Consider the following 12,377-nt stretch of genomic DNA (forward strand, 5'->3'; position numbering starts at 1 on the left):
TTTCAATCCCCTATATGCAATGCTTCTGAAATCTATTGAAATCTCTCTTCTTTTGAAACATTTTCGGCAGTAGGCTGTAACCTCAACGGTAATGTTCCAAGTGAGATCAGAAATTTGACAATTTTATATACTTTGAAGCTGGAAGGTAATAACTTTACTGGAATTGTCCCAACGAATATAAGTTTTTTGAAAAATCTCCAACGACTTTCACTTAGTGCTAACAGAATAAGTGGTCCTTTCCCAATTGTTTTATGTGAACTACCGAACTTGGGATGCTGAGCCTTTCACAAAATCAATGTGGGGAAATATTCCTAGTTGCTTGGGGGATATGACTTCCTTAAGGGAGGTTTATCTTGATTCCAATAACTTCATTGCTAGCATACCTTCAAGTCTATGGAAGCTCAAAGACATCAAGAGGTTTAACTTGTCTTCTCATTTCTTCAATGGTTCTCTATCACTAGAAGTTGGAAACATCAAGGCTGCACTACTACTGGATCTTTCTAGAAACCATATCTCAGGCAACATTCCAAGCACATTGGGAGGTCTACAAAAATTGATTCAACTATCTTTGGCTCACAATAGAATTGAAGGATCTATACCTGAGACATTTGGGGAACTCATAAATTTGGAAACTTTAGATCTTTCATATAACAATATGTCTGGTGTGATTCCAAAGTCATTAGAGGCACTTAAGCAACTAGACTCCTTTAATGTCTCGTTCAACAAGTTACACGGTGAAGTTCTGAGTGGAGGACCTTTTGTTCATCCTCCTTACCAGTCTTTCATGTCGAATGAAGGATTGTGTGGTAATCCTCAAAAGCATGTCCCATCTTGTCCCTTATATTCAAAGAATCGTTCTAATTCAAAGAAAAGAAGAATGATATGGATTGTAGTTGCCTCTTCGGTTATCTTTGTGATAGGGCTTGCTTCAGCAATAGTTTTCGTGTTGATTAGACGTCGGGGTAAAACAATCAATGATGAAGATGCCTGGTTGCCTGAGGTAGCACCGCAAAGAATTTCTTACTATGAACTTCAAAGAGCAACCCATGGCTTTGATGGAAATAACTTGCTAGGTAGTGGAAGGTTTGGTTCTGTTTATGAAGGGACATTGGCAGATGGGATGATTGTAGTTGTTAAAGTTTTCAATGTGCAGCTGGAATGTACATTTCAAATCTTTGATAGAGAATGTGAAATCTTGAGGAATATTCGTCACCGAAATCTAACCAATATCATTAGTAGTTGTTGTAACTTGGATTTTAAAGCATTGATACTTGAGTACATGCCAAATGAGAGCTTAGACAAGTTGCTATATTCTCGAGATTATTGTTTAGCTATAATACAAAGATTAAATATCATGGTCGATGTTGCATCTGCTTTTGAATATCTACAGCATGCTTACTCAGTACCAGTTATTCATTGTGATTTGAAGCCTAGCAACGTGTTGCTTGACAACGACATGGTGGGACACGTAACTGACTTTGGCATTGCGAAACTTTTAACTAAGGAAGAATCTATTGCTCACACTACAACCTTTGCCACAATTGGTTACATTGCTCCAGGTGAATTCTTCATTTAACTTGTAACAATTTTGTGGATTAACGCATTATAAGTTCACTTGCTGACACATTTTAATTTTTCTTTTTAGAGTATGGTTTTGAAGGCCTTATATCCAAGAGGTCTGATGTTTATAGTTATGGTATCATGTTGCAAGAAACTGTTACCGAGAAGAGACCTAATGATGAAATGTTCTCGGGAGATTTGAATTTGAGAAGCTACGTGCATAATTCGCTTCCTGATGAGTTGGATCAAATCATAGATGCTGACTTGCTAACACTAGATGAGCAAAACTTATGTCAAAAGCTGCAATGTGTGTCATCCATTATGGAGCTAGCCATGAATTGCACATCTAATATTCCAGTTGAAAGGATGAAGATGACTGATGTGCTAGCAACCTTGAAAAAGATTAAACAGAAGCTTTCTTCTTGTTATTGAACTACCTGACGATATGGCATCAGGTACACATTCCATATCCTTTTGAAAAAAACAAAAAAAAGTTAATCATCAGTAAGTGTTTCTCTAATGTTATTGCTCGAGATTGTATGGCTATTGAAAGTTAAAAGAATGGAAGCTCATTTACTAATTTAATTATACTTCAAGAAGTTGATATAATTGAGGAGACTACTATTATAAAAAGCCGTTAATAGCTTGTGTACTGTTCCCTTTTTGTTGATGATCCATATTCGTTTTAAGAATACAATTTTTTTCCTCTAGTTTTGTGTATAACCATAACTTTTTCTTGTATAAACGAAGAGAGCCTTTCCGTTACCTATTTTTCTAGGCACCCTTCCAATTTGATACTACCAAAAAATAAACATTGGATGCAAGCCATTGAAATAAACTATGAATCCGTTATATATCTCTCTAGTTCTCCCAATTATTCAATCAACGTAATTTTGTAGAAAGTATAGATCAGCAAGATATGCATATTCCTTGATAGTTTTTACTAGTAATTTAGACATGGGAGTTCCTTCTATTACTGATCTAACTATATAAAGTCAAGGTTTTACCCTGTTATGACATTTAACATGCAAGGAAAACTTTCATAATAATCACTGATTAATAAGTCAATTAGAAAATATCTTAGGCATGAAAGAAGTTGAATTTAAAGAAAACAGAAAAACAGATGTAGTACTGGAGTGATAAGATTTTATCTCCTGTAGCTATTTTCATATGCTTGGAATGCACTCTCAGTTCTTAAGTCGAGCAAGTTCTCTTTCTTCCCTGACCCATTCGTTACTTTAAGGATCAACAAAAATCACTGTTTCTTTTAAGCAAAGTGTTCTCCATTGCTTTAGACTTGTCTCCACAAGTGACATTGTTGAATTACAAATGACATAATACATAAACAGATCCTCAAATTTGGCCTCAGCCGGCAAGTATGTCTTCCAAGTTTGGTTGTGCACAAGTCGACACCTCAACTTGTATAAAGTTGAACACATAAACACAAATGCTGATGTGACACATAAATTTTGTAGGTGTCTAGATGACCATTTTTGTAAGTTGGAGTGTTCAACTGATAAAGTGGAGACAAGTTGAGGTGCCTACTTGTGCACACCCAAAGTTGAAGGACATACTTGTGAGCTAAGGCTAAGTTTAAGGGCCTGTTTATGTATTATGCCATTATAAAATGAGTCATTTACCCATTGCATTAGACTTGTCTCCACCGTCAAATGTGTACTTCAATCAACATGACAACGTAGTTGTAAATATTAGCTTTTGCAGAAATGAATTCCTCAGCACTACTGTGTTCACGAAATAGTGTGTTACATCTCGAACATTTTTGTGTCGCTCGCGTCGTAAGTAGACTAACGCAAGCTCGAAGAGGTTATGGAACCCTTATAAGGTTAAGAAATACTTTTAATAAGTGCTAAGCAAGTATCTAAAGGTTTTGGGATCAAGTGAAATGAAGGAATTAAGTTTGTTAAAATTTTGGGAAAACTTGGCAAAATTCCGGACAGAATTTTTGGTCCAACTTTAGGGAGGTGTATCTCCTAGAATGTGAGGAGTTATGGGATGAATAATCTATGTAAATTGAAGTTCATTGAGTCTAGTTTTCAATGCAATAAACCGTTCGTCGATATCACGTCGAAGTAGAAAGTTATGGACGTTTCAAAATTGGCTGTCAGAAGCCTCTTCGCGAACGCGAAGGGAAAGTGGTAACTCGGTGGGGACACGAGAAGTAAACTTAATGAATGACCCTTCGTTGGGGATTTCTATTTGCAACTTATGAAAGATAAAAAAAATAAAAAATAATGGGGTACTTTAATTGAGTCTTTCTGGTCCTTTAGGACTTTTCATTATTTTATTAATGGCACGCTCTTATAGGCATAGCAATATCATGACATGTTGAAGATCACAAGTTCTAAAGATAATTTTGATATATGTTAAAAGTTTGTCTTTCTTTATTAAAACTACATGTGCAATCAAACAACATCATATAAAATGAAACGAAAAGAGTAAATTTTTCATCTAGTTGCAATGACCACTTTGACTTATCATCTACATTGAGCAACATCTTTAAGTTAAAATTTATTTGCATGCGGTATTTAAATCAAACCATTGAATTTAATCTTAACAGTTAAAAATTTAAAGTGATATTAATGCATATCACTTAATAAAAAATGAGTATATGAGTGATACTTGTCTTGTAATTGATTTGATGTACATTGGAGACATGTAATTGTTTCAAGGTTCATATATATGCAAGAAAAGGACCTTTTCTTTGTACCATTCAAGTTTAATCGATTGACGTGTAATGATTTTTTAAAGTATCAAGTTACTTAGAAACTAATCAGATATTTTAAAATAAAGTATATAACTAGTACAGTTAATTAAACTACACAAATATTTTGAAAAATATAGAATGTCATCAATGTATGTACTAATCTGGTCCATGCCGAATGTGTTCATGCATCACTCTGAGCTGGCATATATGAACTTTAAATTTGTGATCTAGTTATGACTCACTGCTTACGTGGCCAGCAACTACCCATTTTCGCGAATTAAACAATTGGATAAAGTCATAAAGATGAGATTGAAATCGACCAATATGGTAAAACATAATAAGGTGAGTTTTGACTAGAAGTGGTGAACTAAATGAGTTACCATTTGAATTTTGCTTTACGGAAAAAGTTCTAAATTGTATTTGAGATAAGACAAACTAATCTATATATAATATAAAAGCTAGCGTAAACAAGGTGACAAGACCTCTCTTACTGGCCTAAACACATTTATCTTTTTTTTTCTTTTTTTGGCCTATTTCTCATTATTTTTTGGTTTATCTTAATTTAAAAAGTCTAAAGTGCCTAAATAATTACTCAATTAATTAGGGGATGGTAGTTACTCAAAGAATGAAAGAAGAAAACTAAAGGCGTTAGTTTTCAAGCCTTCACATAATTTTTTATTAAATTTTCAGTTACTAATGCTTCATTATAAGTTTTAAATGACACTAAATTCTACATACATAATGACTTGAGTCTCTTGAGTTTCCTATAACTTTTTCCCCTTTTCCTTTATTCATTTTCCCAATTGCCGGCTCTTCTATAATTTAGAGATGGAATTTGACTATTTGAGAAGACTATAATTTAAATATTTAGTGAAAGAACCCGTTACTTTGCTCCGCTTCATTTCTTCCGTTTCTTTTCTCTTTATGTTGGGGAGGTAGTATAATTTAGTATAGTGGTAGAATTCGTTCATTTCTACTTGAGTTACAAAGGCAGTCAGGAAGAAATGAATGGTCAAATATGGAGCCTCTTACAGAAAGGATTTCTTGCATTTTAATAATGATTTGGTCAGTTTTCTCTCAAGGCAAGTGATTATATATAGTTTTTTGTACTTTTACTGATAGATTAATAGTAGGGAATATGTTTCGTCTGCTTGGAAGGTGATTAATTTTATCGCACTGCTTTTTGTGATTTTCTAACTAAATTGGTTAAAGAACATATATGCAGATTCTTCTCTTATACTTCCGGATTCAAGTGGAATAAGTGCAGTACTAGCACACTATATAGGCAGCAACAAGGTTAAAGTACCGGCAGACTATATAGACATAATTTGAGTTCGTCCATCCAGGAACATGCATTTGCAGAGCTTATACACATGAAATTTCTTTTTCCTGATTTTTTATCCCAAGAAAGTGGATTTTAATTATATATCAAATTCATGTCACGTTAGGAAGATATGTGATTCATCTAATTGATCAGCCACGGATTTCATTTCTTATATTTTACCTCATTAGATTCTTCTCTTATTTGGTATTTTATTTTTTGGACTCAGGAAGTAGATGTCATTTGGTCGATAAAAGAAATGAAGAGCAAATTTCAACTTGATACTTCCGGAGTTACTTATTTCAACCCGTAATTTTAGTTTGAACCGAACTCTATTTCCTACAATGAGGTTGAAGGTCACATGAAAGTATTATAGATATTGAATTGATTGGCTCTTTCGGAACATGAGATCGATAGTTAGTAAGGGCTCATAGTCAATTTGCGTTTTATGCTTTAATTTGCTAGCAAAAGTCAAACAAGGAGAATATCAACATTCCTATAAAGTTAGTTGCTCAAGCTTATTATTCTTTTTGTTGAGATTCCACTTTCCTCTTTCTATTCTTACTCCTGTACGTTATATGGTTTTAATCAAATCGGGTTAAAATAACTAAGGGTTTCTGCTCAGTCTTTGCTACTTATATTGCTGAATAATTCACTGCCGAGGTAAGACAGGAGTTCCTATGTATTTAGTTAATATAGTTGTGCCTTATGTTCCTTTCGTGTTTACTAATTATTGTCAACTTGTCATCATTCCAACGATTTTAATGTTTTGTTTCCATCACTTACAGCATAAGAAAGAATTTTAAAATTAATCAAATGTCCTTCAACTTGATTTACCGCGGGGTACGAGACTAATGAAGATTTTTGAGAATGTGAAGTTAGGTATGTCCGTTCAAATATATAGATTGTTACATTTAAATAACATTTTATTTTTCAAAATAATGTTCTTTTTGAATTTAGAGTAGATGCAATCATGGATACCCGTGAACGAGAAAATCTTAATAACTTCTCTGTATTTGAATAGTCAAGTCAACTGTTCCTTTTTGGTGTTTGGGAGGAGGCCATTTAAAAGAGTACGTGGAGTAAACAGGAACGAAGACTTAAGCCAAGTACTTTTGATATGAACCTTTTGATGTATATTTAAGTTTTCACTATGAGCATATATAAGAATTACACAAATGATTTATTCATTGCTATCCTTTGCGTAATGGATGCGTTTTAACTATTTACAGGTGCTTCATGTTACTGATTTACTGTTGTACTTTTTATGTGTATTTCTAATATAAATTAGTCTATGAGTTGTTTTGATTTGTTTCGATCGACCTTTAGTTTAGCTTTTTGAAAATTAAAAATTTAATTTTGTAAAATACATGTGGCTGAATTTATAAACCATATGTTTAGTTCATCTTTTGAAAGAAGAACTAAAGAAAAATTTAGATTATCAGAATATCTTTTGTGATTTTATATATTCGGTACCAAATAAGTTAAATCATAAATTCAATAATGAGATTTTCGACGACCGCGCAAAGCGCGGAAAAATTCACTAGTATGGTAATATTACAAAAGTTTAGATAAGAATTGCTTTTATATATTATGTGTATTAGGTAAGTTATATCTTACATAAAGAAAGAAAATTAATCTCTTAGCAGATTTGACTAATACACTGTGATTAATTGTGTGTATCCGATATATTATTACATGATTTTTTGTACTTCGAATTCAATAAAAATAAAGATTTATATTATCATCACCAATTCACAGTCATTATTGATGCATAGTTATGTATCATTAATTTTTATTTTACTTGATACTATACAAGTCTTTTAGAAAAGATGTGAATGGATAAGATTTAAATTTAGTAAATGACAGTTGATGATCAAACGAGTAATAACAATTAATAAGTTGATCTTGTTGAAAGTATAAACTTGGAAAGTTGGTTCCACATCATAAAAATGAAGGATCAAAGATAAATAAAAATGGATAGACCCCAAAGTAAATTCTTTATTTTAACCAAAATTAGATTGATCTTTTCTCTATATAAAGCTAGCTTTAATTAGGATGAAACTCAACAAAAATCATACAGTAAAAATCATGGATGACAAAAAACAAGGGGAAATTGTTGTTTGTGGCCAACCCCAAACACCTCTTAAGGATTTTGATCCTCCCAAATTAAAAACTAGAAAAAGAAACAAGTATGCAATTGCTTGTTCTTTTCTAGCTTCTTTGTCATCCATCTTGCTTGGTTATGGTAAGAATTATTTTCCCTTGGCCTTCTCATCTTTGATGTCACTTCACTTCTTCTTGTCGTAAACTTGCTTTTATTTTATGATGTAACCTATAATTTTTTTTTTCAAGAGGTAAACAGTACTCACTACTGAAAAAAAGAAATTAACAAATAAAATTTTGTAGCTAAACAAAAAAATCCGTCGCTAATCCAATTTAGCAATGGATTAGCGACATATTATCAAAAAATTAACACGATGCTCTATTGACATTTTCCTTCTTTTATTGTGTCTATATATATATATATATATATATATATATATATATATATGAAGACTCCTCTCTGTCTTTAGTGTATATGGGGACATATAGAGAGTTTTTATGCTGCTGGTGTAGTTCAATTGCTTGTAATAGATTATTTATTTAATTTTAGTATATATGCTTGCATTAGGGTAAGTTGTTTATATCACATCTTCGGGGTGCGACCTTTTCTCGAACCCTGCTAACGCTGGATGCTTTATGCGCAATGCTATTTTTTTTCTTCATGTTATTATCCCTCATGTTCACTATAGAAAATCACATGTAATTAATGTGAAAGTAACTTGATAGTGCTAAATTATATAATATATGTTGAATCCTTTTAAATTTTTTGTACGTTACTTTGTTATATTTTAAATTTTCTTAGTGAAAATTCTAATTCTGTCATTTGTATTTGCAGATATAGGAGTGATGAGTGGAGCCATCATCTACATTAAGAAAGACCTCAACATCAATGATGTAGAAGTGGAGGTTCTAGTAGGAATCCTCAATCTTTATTCCCTTATTGGATCCGCCGCTGCAGGCCGGACTTCCGACTGGATAGGCCGCCGGAATGCTATGGTTGTGGCCGCAGTGATCTTCTTTGCAGGAGCTCTCTTAATGGGTTTTGCTACTAACTATGTATTCTTGATGTTTGGACGTTTCATCGCCGGCATTGGCGTCGGCTACGCTCTCGTGATTGCTCCCGTTTACACCGTCGAGGTATCGCCGGAATCTTCTCGGGGTTTACTCACTTTCTTCCCGGAAGTGTTCATTAATATAGGTATGTACTACAAAAAGAACTGGAATTAGTTACGAACTTCATTACTAATCTGTCGCTAAATTGCTTGTAACTAACAGAATTCTTTAGTAATCCATTGCTAAAATAGGAGTAGCGGCGAGTAGCGATGAATTTTGTTGTTTAGCTACAGAATTTGTCCATTTCTAATTCAGGGCTTTTAGGTAATTTTGTCTCTAGCTGTGTATTCTGTGACTTTGAGTTACTACGTTTACTTGGGCGTCTTCTCTTAGCAAAGAGATAATGACAACAGTACATAATTGACAAATCATCATTGGTACTTTTGAAATTTTATTTTGATAATATTAAGACATTCATATCAATTTATGCAAACCTATTTGTCTAGATATAAGAAAAGTATGTAAGGCTTTTAAAAATTTATGGTAGTATTAAACATGTCATAACATTTATAGGATTATGACGACAAATTGTCTATTTTCCTTTTTTAAGTAAAACTAACTATTGTTGTAATCTACCCTCTTTTCCTAACTGTTTAAATATTCTTCGTCGTGTTGGTGGATCAAATTAAATTCAAGAAAATGTTGATCTAAGAATATTAACAATAATAATTAGCGATGGTTTGATCGTTCAAGGATTTGATGTTTTTATAATTCTCTAAGATAATCTCATTAGTGAACTCAGTTATTATTGTATACGTATTAAACTGGTGTAGGAACCCATAAACTTTAAATTCTGAATCTATCTCTGATTGCTTAACTTGGTTGACAACAGGTATATTGCTGGGTTATGTGTCTAACGTCGCGTTTTCCAAACTCCCAACACACTTAAGTTGGCGATTCATGCTAGGAATCGGATCAATTCCGGCCTTGTTCTTGGGTATAAGTGTCCTAGCCATGCCCGAGTCACCGCGTTGGGTTGTCATGAAGGGTCGACTTCACGATGCAAGAACCGTGCTAAAAAAAACCTCCGAATCATCAGAACAATCAGAAATAAGACTTTGTGACATCAAAGAAGCCGCTGGCATACCCCAGCATTGGAATGACGACGTTGTCCAAGTCCCAAAACGCCCCAAAGGCGACAATGCATGGAAAGACCTCTTCTTCTCTCCTACACCATCCATCAAACACATTGTAGTTACTGGCATTGGTATCCATTTCTTCCAACAAGCATGTGGAATTGACTCTCTTGTTTTGTATAGTCCAACGATTTTCGAGAAGGCTGGAATTAAATCGGACGCTGATAGGTTAATTGCAACAGTAGTAATGGGATGTTTTTTTTTTTTTTATAAGTAGTCTTTCACTTCCGTGGTGGTGGGGGGTTTGCATGGATGTGTGCAAAGAGACGTTACATATAGTTATATTAGTAGCAACATTTTTACTTGACAGAGTTGGACGTAGGCCATTGCTTCTAACTAGTTTTGGTGGAATGGCCATTTCATTAACATTCCTCTCTATTGGTCTTACAGTGATAGACCACTCAAATGACAAAGTAATGTGGGCAATAGCCCTTTGTGTCACAATGGTGTTAGCATATGTATCACTTTTCTCAATCGGTGCGGGTCCAATTGCATGGGTGTATGGTTCAGAGATTTTTCCGTTGAGACTAAGGGCGACAGGATTCAGTGTAGGCGTGGCAGTGAATAGGGTGTCAAGCGCACTAATATCGATGACATTTTTGTCCTTAACAAAAGCCATATCAATCGAAGGGGCGTTCTTTTTGTACGCGGGAATTGCAGGGATGGCTTGGGCGTTCTTTTTTACGTTGATGCCAGAAACACAGGGGAAAACATTAGAGGAAACTGAGGTATTGTTCGGAACTTTTTACAAGTGGAGGTCGACATTGCGAGAGCTCAAGGCAAAGAAGATGTCTGAGAAGAATGACAATGTTCAAATTCAGATGGCTAGTACAGATGCTGTTAGTAGTTGAAAACCAAAAGACAAAGGAAAGAATTTGGGATATTGTTGACATTGGTTTAACTAGAGGTTTTTTTTTTAATCAAGTTAAACTGTAGTAGTACAAATTGAAGAGCCATCCTCGTTTCGATTTTCCAACATTGTTACTTTTTTTTTTTTTTTTTTTTTTTTTTTAATATAGATCGAATATGTTACGAGATATTCAAACTCGTAAAACTGTGGTTTCAAACTGTAACTGGTTTTAGGCATTTGGTTGTCAAAATTTATAAAGGAAAGAATTTGGGATGTTGACATTGGTTTAACTAGAGCGGTTTTCTATCAAGTTATCCTTATTTCGTTGTTTCAACAATTTTACTTTTTTTTTTTTTTTTTTTTTTTTTTTTAAATATAGACCGAATATGTTTCGAGATATTGAAATTCGTAATGCGATTTCAAATAGTAACTTTTTATTTAATTTTGGTTGTTTCCATGGGAACTCTATACTTTCACTCCACAATTCTTAGAGTGTTAGCTGTCGGGATAGAAATTAGACAGCCCGTGGAAGCTAATAATTACAAATCTTGAACGAAGATAAATAAAAAATAAAAGAAAATTATATACTAAAAGAGGCATAATATTTAATATTGTTGGGTCATGACCTACATATCAGAAAACTCATATAAAGAACTAAACTATTGAGAATAATCTCTCCTTAAACACAAGACTCTTTAGTAACTACATTAGTGATGTTATTGTGTAGTTGTAATGAAGGAAAGATCCTCAATTTATAGAAGTCTAAAACCTTTTTTCCTCCAACAAAAGGATTAGTTTTCCTTTCTGAAGTAAATCAATTGCGTAGAATCCATGTAAGATAAGAAATTAAGGGCAAACTAACCCTTACAAATCTCCCATTGACCTGAATTTTCAAGCAAAATAATCTTCATCCTCCTTTTTCATATATAATCTTCATCATTGCTTCTTGCCATGGTTAAAAATATGACATGTTAAAATATATTTTAATTTATTTTTAAAGATGTAGTAAGAGGATCTTGAAAATAGAATGGAAAATTCATCTCTAAATTTCATACTCAGGACAATTTTTTATTTTTTATTTTTTTTTCAAAAGGCCTCTAGTTTTCATGACTAAAACATAGATGGGGTATTATATAGATAACTAAAGTTACAAAGTGATAGACCCATAACTTCTTGAGAAGAAGTTAACGAGATCTGTTACAATTGGGGTGTCTTCCAGGCTAAAAAATAAGACAACATAGAAGTCAGCCATATTCTAAACTATAATAAGCCTTCTTTGGTTTGAAACGAAAATTAGGCCAAGACTTCTGTCCTTTTTGATTGATGCTATAACCCTGGGAGGTAGTGAAACAACATCATTGAAGATGGTGTTGTTCTTCATCCATTCCCGTATGTTTAGCTACAATTAGCTGATATATTTCCTTCCCTAAAGCAGTGTTGGAAACTACACCCTGCTTGTTGTGCCATCTGCACAACTTTGAGCAAAAATATCCTCCACATTCAATGAGCAATCAAACTCCTTCCTTGCTTTTCTTATTGACACCAATGAATCAGATTCAATGGTGA

At 33.5% G+C, this 12,377-nt stretch overlaps 1 protein-coding gene and 1 pseudogene across 1 annotated transcript; both read left to right on the forward strand.

Annotated features, from left to right (window-relative positions):
- Positions 1–295: 295 nt before the first annotated feature.
- Positions 296–1,992, forward strand: LOC132062377 (probable LRR receptor-like serine/threonine-protein kinase At3g47570). The gene is made up of 2 exons (XM_059454958.1): positions 296–1,559; positions 1,646–1,992. Exons 1-2 carry the CDS (start codon positions 296–298, stop codon positions 1,990–1,992), a joined length of 1,611 nt encoding a protein of 536 aa, XP_059310941.1.
- Positions 1,993–7,697: 5,705 nt separating this feature from the next.
- Positions 7,698–10,929, forward strand: LOC132062378 (putative polyol transporter 1; annotated as a pseudogene).
- The last annotated feature ends 1,448 nt before the right edge of the window (positions 10,930–12,377 follow it).

This window comes from Lycium ferocissimum, chromosome 7, assembly GCF_029784015.1.
Source record: "Lycium ferocissimum isolate CSIRO_LF1 chromosome 7, AGI_CSIRO_Lferr_CH_V1, whole genome shotgun sequence".
NCBI lineage: Eukaryota > Viridiplantae > Streptophyta > Magnoliopsida > Solanales > Solanaceae > Lycium > Lycium ferocissimum.

Coding starts and splice junctions, on each gene's coding strand:
- LOC132062377 (XM_059454958.1), top strand. CDS start 296: ATGTGGGGAAATATTCCTAGTTGCTTGGGGGATATGACTTCCTTAAGG. Junction 1,560..1,645: donor AATTGGTTACATTGCTCCAG/GTGAATTCTTCA, acceptor TTTTCTTTTTAG/AGTATGGTTTTGAAGGCCTT.